This window comes from Triticum aestivum, chromosome 2D (genome assembly GCF_018294505.1).
Source record: "Triticum aestivum cultivar Chinese Spring chromosome 2D, IWGSC CS RefSeq v2.1, whole genome shotgun sequence".
Lineage (NCBI taxonomy): Eukaryota > Viridiplantae > Streptophyta > Magnoliopsida > Poales > Poaceae > Triticum > Triticum aestivum.
In genome coordinates this window covers 525,162,144-525,177,561 of record NC_057799.1, presented here as the reverse complement: position 1 = coordinate 525,177,561, position 15,418 = coordinate 525,162,144, and the positions used below count along the sequence as shown (strand labels likewise).

The window sequence follows — 15,418 nt, the reverse complement described above, 5'->3', positions numbered from 1 at the left end:
GGGCCAGCATGGGCCGGATCCGACATGACGGACACGCCCGGTTGCGTCCGGGCCTCCCCATATCCGTCTCAGATTTGGGCTGGATATGAGGGGTGTTGGTGAGCTCGGGCGCTTGAGGTGCTCGTCTGAGTCGGCTATTTTTGACCGGTCAGTGACCGTCTTGTCCGTCCGCCGTTTAAGGAGGGTTTGAGCCGCCCGGTTGATGCTCTTTTTTTAAGTGCAACATGGTACAATTTTCGCCATCAAACTCTGCTTAGGCAGCGCATATTCCCGTGTGTAGCCGTCTAATTTGCCTACATGTCGCATGTGGGTCCCACTTATCAGCGTAGAGAAAAAATGACAAATCAAAAAAAAAAATCTGTCTCGCGCCTATGACATGTGGGTCATGCTTGTCAGTGGGTGAAAGAGAAATAGGAACGAAAAAGACAAAGGCAGCAGTTATTATTGTCTATATAAAATCAGGAGATATGCCGCTTCCAGACTAAGGCGCTGTAGGAAGTCAATGGCAAATGGTCCAAAAAAGAAGTCAATGGCAAAACGTTTTGCAGCGAGTAGATCAGCAAACATAGACTGTTCCGTGTAAGAAATCAGTGTCTTTTCAAGTCTGCAGCCATTCACCTCGTGCATTTCAAATTCAAACAGTTCTGCACAGCCCCAATCTCATTTACACAGGGATTCCCAGAGCACGCGGAGGTCCACATTGCCACCGGAAACAATGATCCCTATCTTGCTGCTCTCATGCCAAACGGAGCTTTCCTTGAACTCGTCAGAGAGGGCAGCGGCAAGGCCAATGGCTCCGCTAGGCTCCACAGCCACCTTCAGCGTCTCATAGCACATCTTCATGGCGTCGACAATGGCGTTGTCATCCACGACGATGACATCGTCCACCAAGTCACGCACCACCGGCCTAGAACATAAAGATTAAATTTAAAAACATGTAGCATTCTTCTGTCCACTAGCAACCATTTTTATCACAACGGAATAAGTAGCATTAACATCACAGATCATTCCAGGGCGTTCACATCAAGATAAATTTTGGCAAAATAAACTATCTAGCTAGCATTGACATTCTCATGAAAAATCCAAAAACTAAAGGTCAGCGTTTTAGTATGATTCCAGGTTAGTAATGCACGTGCAGAAAATGATGGAAACATAATCAATGTATATTTGCCTCACCATGTCAAGTCACCGAGAAACGCTCGTAGTCCATCAGCAATGGTGTTGGTTGCAGGCAGTTTGATGATCCTTCCAGCAGCCTTGGACTGGGCTGAATCATCAGCACCCTTCGGCTCTGCTGCCAGAACACGTATTGAAGGGTTGATGGCCTTTGCAGCCAATGCCACACCCGAAATTAAACCACCACCTGTAGTTTAGCCAAAATATATGTCAGTGTCAAATTAGAAAAGACTTACTCGCAGAAAAAAAAACTATTTACGATAGGGAGAAGTTGAGAGAGTGCAGACCACTAATTGGAACAATTATTGTGTCGATCTCAGGGACTTGCTCCAAAAGTTCAAGGCATACTGTACCCTGACCACTGAAAAACATTCAAATAAATTCCTATATTTCACGGGAAAATTCAAAGGGAATGAAAACTCAAGTTACTCTATGCACTAAGAGCAAACACAGAGTGCAGAAGAAACTAGGAGATTTTGACTATATATGGTGCATAAAACATATCAAGTTTTTTGTGTGGAAATAATGGGTTGTATTCCTGTAGTCCAAAATGGTCCTACAGAAAACAATAAAACATTCCGAAGGTTCTGTTGTCGGAAAACGAGTTAAATTCATGAAATCCTAAATTTTAGATGGTGTTGCCAGGGCTAGTATCAAGTAATTCCATTTACTCTTGGTGATCATTTCACTGGAAGAACAGTTCATCAATGCTGAGTAAGCAAGTGATCAAATTTCTACATACTTTTAATTTGAAATTCCAGCTATTTTTTCGCATCTAAACAGTAGCCTAGTCACCAGGCTACTTCAGGAGTACCGAAATACAAATTGTTACTAGAAGCGATGTCTATGGTACCTTTGAAAAAATTATCATCTAGCTTAGGGAAACTGTCAGCACTCTATAGGAAGCATTTCTAATTCTGGGGTAATGGGGATATTTGTCACATTATACAGAACAATTCAACAATAAAAGCTTTGGATGGCAAAAGACTACCTGATGGTGTACTTATCATTGAATGGATGAATAAGAATAGCACCAGTCTCTTCCTGGACCTTTTTAGCTGTAGATTCTCTTGATTCCATGGTGACATCGCTCCAGATAACCTGACCACCATAACGGTTAACATTCTCAACCTTACATGCTGGCGCGTTTTCGGGTATGACAATGTAAGCAGGTATGCCACGCAACTTTGCAGCCAGTGCCACAGCAGCAGCATGATTTCCACTGAGAAGAAACCATATCATCAGTATCTTAATTTTCTTCTGAATGTTGGGAACAAGCACACAATACACTGAAGCTAGCACCAACCTGCTATGCGTCACAACGCCCTTTGCTGCCTGAATGTCATCAAGGGCAAATATTGAATTGGATGCCCCTCGGATCTTGAACGCCCCTCTACACAACACAATACAACATATGTCCACAACAATTAGCACCATGTACTGCAAAGCATCGAATAGGTAAATGGCACACGAGGCAGTAACTCTCACGCCTTCTGGAAGCATTCACACTTGAAGAACAACTGCTTCCCTGCTATGGCATTGATAGAAGTTGATGACAGGATGGGTGTCTTGTGCACGTATGGCGCGATGCGTGCCTGCGCCTCCCTGATGGAATTGATGTCCGCGGCGTAACCCTGACCTTCTGCATTTTGGCCATCGTCATCTCTGCTTCCCATCAGGCCTAACAAGTATCAACAACATGAATCATGTACCTTGTCCTGTTCAGTCATACACTGATACTGATACACACCAGTTCAGTGCTTCAATATATTGCAGTATGTAGATCATCCCATCAGAATGAATTTCATACAATATAAAACGTACATAACTACATAAATTAAAATAAAAGTGGCTCTAGTTTAGTGATTCACGGCTCACATTTCTTGGTTGTACTGGCGGGCTGAAGGGGGAAAAGAAGAAATGAAAAAAATAAATAGAGAACCATATCTACTACTAGTACGCTAATTTAACTTGCTATTCAAGGAAACACCAGCAATCATATAACTAGCGAACTGATTGATGATTCAAGCAAGCTGGTTGGTACAGTCAAGCAAGATTCGGCAGTAGAAGTTACCGCAGAAAGCAAGAGGAACCACGGAACTGAAAGAAGGCCCGGACGAGGAGACGCAGGAATCCGGTGCGGAGAGGGATCTGATGGAGGAGGCGGGCAGAATCTCGTGGACCTTGCAAGTGAGATGTGCGGAGATTTGAAGGCGGAATCTGCCGAAGTGGAAAAGGCAGGAATCCTTCCAAGAGCAAAATCAAGAGAGCAAAAGGGGCTAAAGGTACCATTGCGTGTAATTTTTGTGGGCTGAGAGCGCCAAGGGCCTCTTTTGCTGGGCGTTGGTTTTATTTTTCTGTACACGTTTTCAGATTTTATATGGGCTTTATTCTGGATGTTTTGGTTTTTCGATTTACGTCTGGTTTATCTTAGATTTTGAAGAAAAAAATACACGAAAATTTATTTTTGCGCGAAAAAATGTGCTTTCATGAGAAGCATATATTTGCTTTTCGTGGAGACACAGATTTGCTTCCGCAAGAACCACAGTTGTGCTTGTCAGAAAGGGAAAAAATCATGAATTTTTTTGTGTATTTTTTTTCTTCGACGAGAAGCACAGATTTTGCTTCCGTGAGAAGCACAATTATGCTTATCGAAAAGGGTATTATCACGAGAAGCACATATTTGCCTCTTGTGGAGCCACAGATTTATTTCCGGGGGAAATGGCTTTCACGAGAAACACATATTTGCTTCTCGTAAAGGTACAGATTTGCTTCCGCGCTACTTTAGAAAGAAAAAAAAATCATGTTTTTGCATGTTTTTTGTGCTCCCATGAGAAGCACAGATTTGCATCTCGTGGAGGCACTGATATGTGCTTCTCTCAAAGGGAATAAAAGTAGGAAAAAATCATGCTTCTAGCTCTGGGTTTTTTCTTCAGGCTTTTTCATGAAAAAAAAGTTTATCAAAACTAATTAACATGAGATTTAGTTTTAAAGATCTCGACACGCGAAATCCAACAGTGAAAATGGTTCGGTATTTGAACACATGATTCAAGATAAATCGTTTTGAAAAACAAATGAATCTACGAAAAAAACAAAAACTCTCATGAGACGGCCCAACATAAGCCGAGCATCATTTCTAAGTTGTGAAATTTGGTGCCTTAATGGGCTGGTTTGAGTAAGGTTGTTCATCATGCTTCTCTGTCGAGGCATCCAAATCACAAACCGTTTTCATCATTGAATTTCTCGCGTCGAGATCAACTAGATCTCACGTTCATAGTTTTCGATAAAAAAATCATAATCACAAATCGTTTTCACCGTTGGATTTCTCGCGTCGAGATCAACCAGATCTCACGTTAGTTTTCGATGAAAAAAATCATAACACCCCCCTCCCCGGGTAAAAACGAGAACCGAAAAAAGTAAACTAGAAAAAAAATGAAAAATGAAAAACTGGTTCCCCAAAAAATTGTTTTCACCGTTGGATTTCGGGAAGCACAGTTCAAGACTACAGGAAAGCCAAGCAAAAACAAAGAAGTGAACCCCCACACACAGTAAACTCACATAAAACCTGAAAACACATGTAGAAAAAAAATTTGAATTCCCGATGGTGCGTTCAGCACGAGGACCAAGAAAGTGACCTTTACGGGAGCCCTCCAAGAGTACGCCTTAATTAGTTGCTCCCATTTTTGTTAGACTAGATAATTACTTGTAATAAATGTTTATAAAATTATGCCCGTGATTTAACTACCTAAGTAAAAATCGCTTGTTTTGTAAGAACATATTGGTTTACCACATAGAACATAATTTTATTTGATAAGTCAATGAAAGGTGGGATTTTTTTTTAGAAAAAGAGGATGACCCCCGGCCTCTGCATCTGGGCGATGCATACGGCCACTTTATTAATTATTCTCACAAGACCTTACAAAGCCAAACAATAGCAAGACTAAAGCCACCATCTAAGCAACAACTGTTGCTACACCTATCCAATTGATGAAGGGGCGTAGATAGTCTGGGCCTAATACCAAACAGACATCGCAGCCAAACCTAAACATCTAAGACCTGAGGTCCCAACCAGGACGCCTGCCGGGTATGGGGCACCTACCAGTCCGGCGCACTCCTCAACCAGGACGCCTGCCGGGTATGAGGCCGCCGCAGCCACCTGCCACCAATGAAAGGTGGGATGGTTAAGACGATTTTCAAAAGAAAAAGGATGATTTTTTTAGAGATATGAGGAAATGAATCAAAACGGGGAGAGGAGGGGGGGGGGGGTATGTAAGGTTGGACAAGTACTCTGCCTAGCATGAAAATGAATGCCATTCCTTCTTTAGGTATATAGTAGAAAAACAACAAATACCATGGAAACAAATTGAACAGGCTGAGAGTGTTGTTGTGAGGCAATCATGTGAAGGTTAGGGTTTTGGTTCCATCATTACCGCCGGCCGGGTCGATGTTCTACCTCATTCTTCATGCCGTCCTGGACAATGTGTGGGAGTTTTGATCTGGTTTGGATGGTGTATATCGCTAGATTTTGGTGTCTAGGGGAGGGAGTTGAGATGGCTGCAACCTCTTTCATTAAATAAGTCCTAGCAGCTAGTAGTGTATACTTTTCCACCGATGAGCGAGTTAAAGTGGGTTTTTGCGAATTGAATCTTTGTTAGGCTCGTGTGGTGTGTTGTTTCCCCTACAAGGTAGGTAATATTCTTATTTCTTCACAATGATAGTTTGTGGAGGTTTTCTTCTTTTCTAGCGCAGTCTTGTTGATCCAAGGAACTCTTCGATGGCGCGTCCGATGGACATCGGGTTGGCCGCGTGCCTCGGCACCGCCGCCGTAAGGAGAACGACGTGCTTGCGGAGCAGGAACTCTTGGTGCTCCATGGTCGGGGGTGGAGAACACCACCTTGTGGCTTGCCCTTGCCCGGCGAGATGGGTCAACGTGGTCGCTGCGCGGTCCATGGCCGGAGCAGGAGCCACTGGTGGCGGCGGTGGGGTGGGGAAGCGGAGCCTCGTCCGCACCCCCCCCCCGGGTTGCGCGGTGACCATGGCCTCTCCTTGCCGCTGTTCCATCTTGCTATCTTCTTTGGATTTTGAGGGCACTCTCTGATACGTCCATTTTGCATCATGCACTTATATTGATATTTATTGCATTATGGGTTGTTAATTATACATTATATCACAATACTTATGCCTTTTCTCTCTTATTTTATAAGGTTTACATGAAGAGGGAGAATGCCGGCAGCTAGAATTCTGGACTGGAAAATGAGCAAATATTAGAGACCTATTCTGTGCAACTCTAAAAGTCCTGAAACTTCACGGAGCATGTTTTTGGAATATATAAAGAATATTGTGCGAAGAAAGAACCAGAGGGGGGCCACCAGCCAGCCACAAGGGTGGAGGGCGCGCCCTACCCCCCTGGGCGCGCCCCCCGACCTTGTGGGCCCCCTGGCAGGCCCCCGGCGCCCATCTTTGGCTATATGGTGTGTTTTGACCTGGAAAAAATCAGAAGGAAGCTTTCGGGACGAAGCGCCACCGTCTCGAGGCGGAACCTGGGCAGAACCAATTTAGGGCTCCGACGGAGCTGTTCTGCCAGGGAAACATCCCTCCGGGAGGGGGAAATCGTCGCCATCGTCATCACCAACGATCCTCTCATCGAGAGGGGGTCAATCTCCATCAACATCTTCACCAGTACCATCTACTCTCAAACCCTAGCCCGTCTCTTGTATTCGATCTTGGTCCCAAAACCTCATATTGGTACCTGGGGGTTGCTAGTAGTGTTGATTACTCCTTGTAGTTGATGCTAGTTGGTTTATCCGGTGGAAGATTATAATTTCAGATCCTTAATGATAAATAATACTCCTCTGGTTATGATTATAAATATGCTTTGTGAGTAGTTACGTTTGTTCCTGAGGACATGGGAGAAGTCTTGTTATAAGTAATCATGTGAATTTGGTATTCGTTCATTATTTTGATGAGATGTATGTTCTCTCTCCTCTAGTGGTGTTATGTGAACGTTGACTACATGACACTTCACTATTATTTGGGCCTGGGGGAAGGCATTGGGAAGTAGTAATAAGTAAATGATGGGTTGCTAGAGTGACAGAAGTTTAAACCCTAGTTTATGCGTTGCTTCGTAAGGGGCTGATTTGGATCGATATGTTTCATGCTATGGCTAGGTTTACCTTAATTCTTCTTTCGTAGTTGCGGATGCTTGCGAGAAGGGTTAATCATAAGTGGGAGGCTTGTCCAAGGAAGGGCAACGCCCAAGCACCAGCCCACCCACATATCAAATTATCAAAGTAACGAACGTGAATCATATGAGCATGATGAAAACTAGCTTGACAACAATTCACATGTGTCCTCGGGAGTGCTTTGCATTATATAAGAGTTTGTCCAATCTTGTCCTTTGCTACAAAAAGGATTGGGCCACCTTGCTGCACTTTAGTTACATCATTTACTTGTTACCCGTTACGAAATATCTTATGACAAAACTATCGGTTACCGATAATTTCAGTGTTTGCAGAGAATACCTTGCTGAAAACCACTTATCATTTCCTTCTGCTCCTCGTTGGGTTCGACACTCTTACTTATCGAAAGGACTATGATAGATCCCCTATACTTGTGGGTCATTACTCTCTACCATAGTGTCCTGGCAGCTTGCAAATGATGCATCTAAGTGGGTCTCTGCAATCTATCCGGCGGTGCTCGGTGCAGGCAGCGAAAGCAGATGCCGTCGAAGCGGCTTAAGAAGGCCGCGCGCTCGTCATGGCCATTAATGGCAGCGCCCTTGGCCGACCGGCGCGGCCGCTGGCATGTGTTACGGACCGTTATCTTCTTTTCTACATTGCGCGCCTTCCGGGACTCGACCGCCGTCCATCCGTCCTCATCACAAGGAGGAAGGGGGTAGGGCGCGGGGAAGGGCCTAACTACGATGGATTTTAGTCTATGTTGCCCGAAGAGTGGAGCCGCTGCTTGTGCCGCTGGGGGAGTGGTGGTGTTGCGTGGGAGCACTCACCCCGCAGCAGGATACACTGCGGATTGCCTAGATAAGTCGTTGACGCCGGTCGATGCAGCTGCAAGTCCGGCACCAGAGAAGGACCGCTGAAAGAAAGCGGATCTGGGCTCGAGGACGGCGTGCCCCATCGAGAGGCGTCGCACGAGTGGGAGCGCGGGGACCTGGTGGATCTGTGGGACTCGACATGGCCCATGGGGTGCGGGGTGTTGGGCATAATAAGCCGTGGCGACGAGTCGGACGTGTCGAGCGCGTGTATGGGCGCACGCTAGGCGTGTCGGGCAGGTCGGGTCCGCGGCGTAGGTGTGCGTGTGTGCGTACGTGTGGTGCGCGGACGTGTCCGTGCATGTGTACACCGCGCGCGTGTGTGTGGGGCGAAGCCGTTGGCGATCGGGACGCGGTGATCGCGTTGGTTCGTTGCGGGCTCGGCGCGGTGAGTGCGCGCGCGGAGCGGGCCGAACCAGGCGCAGCAGTGGGTAGAGGCGTGGGGGTCATGGCCCAGATCGCGGCATCGATCGTTGTAATGGCGAAGGTGTTGAGTTCGTGCTCAAGGAAACGCCGTGGTTGTGGCGGGCGTTCGTGCGCTGGAAAAGCTCCCTGTTCATCGTGTCTTCCTCCTTCTTCCTCCCCGGTTCGTGCCACAGAGAGAGAGACCATTGATCACTTGGGCAAGCATGCATGTTAGATGTAGCTAACAAAATGGAGTGCATGCACGCCGATAATGCTCCATCTACGAACAGCCTACGTAAAGTAATGTAATCTTTCTAACTATAATCCTCTCCCCCTCTGATTTCAAGTGGGGTGAGCCCCAGTCATTAATCTTCATCCAATTAACTACCTCCACATTAACCTTTACGTAAAAACCTCACGTAAGTTTACGTGCATCGCCGCATGCACGCAGGTACGTACTTGCGTGTGTAGCCAATTGGTAGTCACCCACGCATGCATGCATTGCATGTGCGTCTGAAGCAGGCTGGCTAGCAGTGTACGTGATGCTCAAAAGAAGAAGAAAAAGTCGTGCGTACTTGCACTAGCTAGCAGCTAGCAGTATTTCTTTGCGTGCGTACGTGATGCTCAAAAGAAGAAGAAGAAAATATTTGTATTATGACTGGACGTCCGGAGAGAGGGGCAGCAGAGAGGAGAGGAACGGATGACGATCTGGCGATTCATGAGCAATGCTACATCTGGCGATCGAAGATTCCGTAGCGTACGTAAAAGAGTTAGGTAGGTGTAGCATTTTTGGCGATTCATTCATCGTTTCCGTTTCGTGGTTAGTAAGGAAAGGAAGCTTGGTCTGTGCTTCCTGAACGGAGCACCCAATCGGTTGCATGCATTTTTGACGACGGAGCTCGCGCAGGCAGTGACGGAGTCGTGCATGTTTAGGCTCGGGTATATGGATGGATCCTAATACAAACACAATGACCTGCTTCGACTCAAACTCGGCAACTCGTTGGGTGGTGCCCTCTATAAATACCAAGTCGACGGTCCCAACCCACAATCGGTCGATTTCGAGCGAGTTGCCGGCAGATCGAGTAGGATGCGCATCTCTTTGCCTTGGGACGTCGATGTCTATGGCACAATGGGACGTCGTCGTCGCAGTGAGGCTGAGGAAATCCCTAACGAGATGCTACAAGAAATCCTGATGAAGCTGCCGACCAAGGACGTGGCCCGCTCCTGCTGCGTCTCCAGGCACTGGCGCAGCGCCCTCGGAGACCCCACATTCCGCAAGCTCCACGCGGCCAGCCCTGCCGCGCTTTCGGCAGAGCCCGAGTTCTTGCGCTTATCCGGTGTGCCATGCGGGCTCGGCCAGAGCGTCAAGACCAGTGTCTTCAGGTTATCGTCGGACAAACCCATGTGCTGCATCGCCAAGCCCGAAGGCTACGGCCTCGCCGACATCTGCAACGGCCTCCTCTGCTTCGTGCTTGAGGACCGCGCCGTCGAGGCGCCGGCGGTGGTGTGCAACCCCGCCACTGGCGAGACGCTGGCGCTTCCGGCGGCCCCTCCGCTCAGCAACAAGGACCATGCGTATTTATTTGCCTTTGGGTTCAGTCCGCCCACCAACGAGTACAAGCTCTTCCGCCTCTCTTTCCCGCTATGCTCCTACTCCTCCGAAGAGCGGGTGGACGTGGACGTCTACACCTTGGGTGACGCCCGCGGGTGGCGCAGAGACCCGTTCCTCTCACCCTCTCGCCCACTAACCAGAGGAAATGACACTTCGACGCCAGTGCTGATCGATGGTAAACTTCACGTGGTCACTAAAGGCTGGAATGCACCCATATGGCAGGAGGCTGCCGGAGTGCTGGTAGTGGACGTGCCTGCCGAGACGTGCCGCGCCTACCCTCTCCCGGACGGTCTCGGGACCTATCGATATGATAATCTGCTGGCCTTTGAGCTGAAGGGGCGGCTGTGCCTCGCCGCACACGTGCTCAACAGCTGCAATCGCCCCAAGGCCCTCCACTTCTGGGTCATGGCCATGGAGAACAAGGAATCGGACGGCGAGAAGGAGCCACACTGGGAGTTGCGCTAAGCTTGAGTAAATTGCACAAAACCATCACTTTGAAGACTAAGTTTGCAGAAAACACTACGCTACATTTTTTTGGCAGAAAACATCACCTCTACGGTAATCTTTTTGCAAAAACCACTGATCGGCGGATTAGAACGTTTTAAGTACGTTTATGATAAGTGGGTCCAGATTTTGCCGACGTGGCGTAACGGCTCTGCCAAAACAGCGTTAGATGAGGGATTTTACAAGGAGGCCCTTACATCAAAATCAGAAAAGCAATCAGCTCCATGAACGAGCTCTTCTTTGCGGGCGGCGTGGCCGCGCCGGCGACGAGGCCTAAACGAAGAGCTCTGCTCGGAGGGCAGAGTTGGTCGTCGTGGGCGGCGTGGCCGCCGCAGCCGTGGAGCTCTTCTTCACGGACAGAGATGGTCGTCGGTCGTCGCGGGTGGTGTGGCCAAGCCGGCGAGGTGACGGCGTCCCAGGTCGAGGGCAGCATGGACGGCGACGAGCTCTTTTTTGTGGGCAGAGATGGTCGTCGCGGGCGGCGTAGCCGCTCTGGCGAGGCGGCGACTTCCTTGGCGCTCGTTTCAGGCGGCTGCGACTCTGGGCCCATCCGGGTGAGCAGGACGATTAGAGGGAGGGGAGAGCAGTCAGAGGGCAGTCTGGGCTCGCCGGCGAAGCGACGGCGTCCATGGCACTCGTTCGTTGCGTAGAGGGAGGGCAGAGAAGCTCGGCGGCGTCCATGCCGCTTGTTCGTTGCGCGACTGCGACACAAGGTCAATCCAGGCGACCGGTAGGAGTAGAGGGAGGGGAGAGAAACTGGAGGGGCCACTGGGCTCGTCGGCCACGCAGTCTGGCTGTGTGACGGCGGTCGGGATCGGCTTGGGTGGCTGCACGCCTGGGTTCCACCATGGGAAAGGGGATCGAGACAGGGAGTTGCCTTTTTCAGTGAGAGAAACAGAGGAGAATTGGAGAAGAAGATCCAGCTGACAGGTGGGGCCATGTCCGGTTTGACGCCGTTTTGGCAGAGCCATTACGCCACGTCGACAAAATCTGGACCCACCTGTTATAAACATACTTAAAACACTCCAATCCACCGATCAGTGTTTTTGCAAAAAGATTACCGTAGAGGTGGTGTTTTCTGCCAAAAGAATGTAACGTAGTGTTTTATGCAAACCAAGCCTTCAAAGTGGTGGTTTTGTGCAATTTACTCCTACAGCTTCCTCGTGCAAGTAGAACCTCCCATCCCCATCCAAAGACCATGGATCCGCATGCCATGGAGTGCATGGTTTCAACATGAGACGCTCTTCTACACGTGCAACGACACCCTGTACAAGTATGACACGAGGTCGTCCGTTCCTGACCACGGTCGACTGTTGCAGTGGGACAAGCAGCTCCAACAGATACCGTCATATGAATGGATATGGATCATCCATCGGGGTTACCGTCCCACTCTGCTCTCGCCTCACATCTTTGAATTGCAACCATCCCAAGACGAGACGATGATGGACATATGCTCCTAAGGAATTGTAGTCTATCGTATTAGATTATAGTATGAGTTTTCTAATGAAATTTTGTATGATGTACCAGGATTGATATTTTATATTGTGTTTGATTATTCCGTACTATCATTTTGCCACTGAGCATGAAAACAATTTTCAAACATCCTTTCATAGGAAAGGCGGATAAAACTACCAACATCTCTGTATACGATGCACACAATCATATTATTACAATTATTATTATTATTATTATTATTATTAAATGGGTAGTCATGTTTGACAAAAGATGCTTACAAAACAAAAGAAAACCATTAATGTTCAACTTTAAATAAGTTATACTACAATTCTGGACATTGGAAAAGATGGTCCCTCCGATCCGATCCATATTAATTGTCGCTGCTTTAGTATGGACCGGAGGGAGTAGTTAATAGCTATATACAAGCACAAACTATTACTGCTCAAATCACGCGGGGAAGAACTTCAATAGATTTTATATTTGCCACAACCATACAAGTTGTGCAAAGTAAAGTCATAAGTCGCACACAATCTTGTGAGCGCACGCGTTGTTCATGTGTACCAGAACCCTACTGAAGGTGATTCTAGTTGTTGGGGAACGTAGCATGCAATTTTAAAAAAATTCCTATGATCACGCAAGATCTATCTAGGAGATGCATACCAACGAGAGGGGAAGAGTGTGTCCACGTACCCTCGTAGACCGAAAGCGGAAGCGTTAGCTTAACGCGGTTGATGTAGTCGAACGTCTTCTCGATTAAACCGATCAAGCACCGAACGTACGACACCTCCGAGTTCTGCACACGTTCATCTCGATGACGTCCCTCGAACTCTTGATCCAGCAAAGTGTCGAGGGAGAGTTTCGTCAGCACGACGGCGTGGTGACGGTGATGGTGATGTGATCTGCGCAGGGCTTCGCCTAAGCACTACGACAATATGATCGAAGGAGTAAACGGTGGAGGGGGGCACCGCACAGGCTTAAGAAACAATTGATGTGCCTCCAGGAGGGGGAAATCATCGCCATTGTCATCACCAACGATCCTCTCATCGAGAGGGGGTCAATCTCCATCAACATCTTCACCGGCACCATCTCCTCTCAAACCCTAGTTCATCTCTTGTATTCGATCTTGGTCCCAAAACCTCAGATTGGTACCTGGGGGTTGCTAGTAGTGTTGATTACTCCTTATAGTTGATGCTAGTTGGTTTATCCGGTGGAAGATTATAATTTCATATCCTTAATAATAATTAATACTCTGATTATGATTATGAATATGCTTTGTGAGGACATGGGAGAAGTCCTGTTATAAGTAATCATGTGAATTTGGTATTCGTTCGATATTTCGATGAGATGTATGTTGTCTCTCCTCTAGTGGTGTTATGTGAACGTCGACTACATGACACTTCACCATTATTTGGGCCTAGGAGAAGGCATTGGAAAGTAATAAGTAGATGATGGGTTGCAAGTGACAGAAGCTTAAACCCTAGTTTATGCGTTGCTTCGTAAGGAGCTGATTTGGATCCATATGTTTCATGCTATGGTTAGTTTTACCTTCATTCTTCTTTCATAGTTGTGGATGCTTGCGAGAGGGGTTAATCATAAGTGGGAGGCTTGTCCAAGGAAGGGCAACGCACAAGCACCGGTCCATCCACATATCAAATTATCAAAGTAACGAACGTGAATCATAGGAGCATGATGAAAACTAGCTTGACAACAATTCTCATGTGTCCTCGGGAGCGCTTTGCTTTATATAAGAGTTTGTCGAGGCTTGTCCTTTGCTACAAAAAGGATTGGGCCACCTTGCTGCACTTTAGTTACTTCATTTACTTGTTACCCGTTATGATTTACCTTATCACAAATCTATCTGTTACCGATAATTTCAGTGCTTGCAGAGAATATCTTGTTGAAAACCACTTGTCATTTCCTTCTGCTCCTCGTTGGGTTCGACACTCTTACTTATCGAAAGGACTACGATAGATCCCCTATACTTATGGGTCATCACTCTCTACCATAGTGTCCTGGCAGCTTGCAAATGATGCATCTAAGTGGGTCTCTGCAATTTATCCGGCGGTGCTCGGTGCTGCGGCAGCGGAAGCAGATGCCGTCGAAGCGGCTTAAGAAGGCCGCGCGCTCGTCATGGCCATTAATGGCAGCACCCTTGGCCGACCGGCGCAGCCGCTGGCATGTGTTACGGACCGTTGCCTTCTTTCCTACATTGCGCGCCTTCCGGGACTCGACCGTCGTCCATCCGTCCTCATCGCAAGGTGGAAGGGGGTAGGGCGCGGGGAAGGGCCTAACTATGATGGATTTTAGTCTATGTTGCCCGAAGAGTGGAGCCGCTGCTTGTACCGCCGGGGGAGTGGTGGTGTTGCGTGGGAGCACTCACCCCGCAGCAGGATACGCGGCGGATTGCCTAGATAAGTCATTGACGCTGGTCGATGCAGCTACAAGTCTGGCACTAGAGAAGGACCACTGAAAGAAAGCGAATCTGGGCTCGAGGACGGTGTGCCCCATCGAGAGGCATCGCACGAGTGGGAGCGCAGGGACCTGGTGGATCTGCGGGACTCGACATGGGCCATGGGGTGCGGGGTGTTGGGCATAATAAGCCGTGGTGACGAGTCGGACGCGTCGAGCGCGTGTATGGGCGCGCGCTAGGCATGTCGGGCGTGTCGGGTCCGCGGCGTAGGTGTGCGTGTGTGCGTACGTGTGGTGCGCGGGCATGTCTGTGCATGTGTACACCGCGCGCGTGTGTGTGGGGCGAAGCCGTTGGCGATCGGGACGCGGTGATCGCGTTGGTTTGTTGCGGGCTCGGCGCGGCGAGTGCGTGGAGGCGCGGTCGTGGGCGCGCGAAGAGCGGGCCGAACCAGGCGAAGTAGTGGGTAGAGGCATGGGGGTCGTGGCCCAGCGCTGGCCCGGGTATAAGATCGCGGCGTCGATCGTTGTAACGACGAAGGTGTTGAGTTCGTGCTCAAGGAAACGCCGTGGTTGCGGCGGGCATGCGTGTGCTGGAAAAGCTCCCTGTTCATCGTGTCTTCCTCCTTCTTCCTCCCCGGTTCGTGCCACACAGAGAGAGAGAGATAGAGATAGATAGATAGATAGAGAGAGAGAGAGAGAGAGAGAGAGAGCTATAGAGGAGCTAGGGCTTGCTAGGGTTAGAGTTTTTGCACCAACAATTGGCATCAGAGCCAGGTTGCGGGAGGCGATCACCGACGATGTCGATCGTG

General features: G+C 48.5%; 1 protein-coding gene across 1 annotated transcript; it reads right to left on the bottom strand.

The window, feature by feature from the left end:
- Positions 1-556: 556 nt before the first annotated feature.
- Positions 557-3,472, bottom strand: LOC123049764 (serine racemase). Its single transcript, XM_044472641.1, has 7 exons — positions 3,251-3,472; positions 2,665-2,857; positions 2,483-2,569; positions 2,168-2,398; positions 1,464-1,537; positions 1,177-1,363; positions 557-907 (listed from the first exon to the last, which is right to left on the bottom strand). Exons 2-7 carry the CDS (start codon positions 2,850-2,852, stop codon positions 661-663), a joined length of 1,014 nt encoding a protein of 337 aa, XP_044328576.1. The 5' UTR covers positions 2,853-2,857; positions 3,251-3,472; the 3' UTR covers positions 557-660.
- Between the last annotated feature and the right edge of the window lie 11,946 nt (positions 3,473-15,418).

What these genes read in the sequence shown, in the direction of transcription:
- LOC123049764 (XM_044472641.1), bottom strand. Translation starts at nt 2,852, where the DNA reads ATGGGAAGCAGAGATGACGATGGCCAAAATGCAGAAGGTCAGGGTTAC. An exon ending in AATGATAAGTACACCATCAG is followed by an intron (nt 1,538 to 2,167) that starts GTAGTCTTTTGC and finishes AATGTTTTTCAG; the next exon opens with TGGTCAGGGTACAGTATGCC. An exon ending in TTTCTCGGTGACTTGACATG is followed by an intron (nt 908 to 1,176) that starts GTGAGGCAAATA and finishes TTTATGTTCTAG; the next exon opens with GCCGGTGGTGCGTGACTTGG.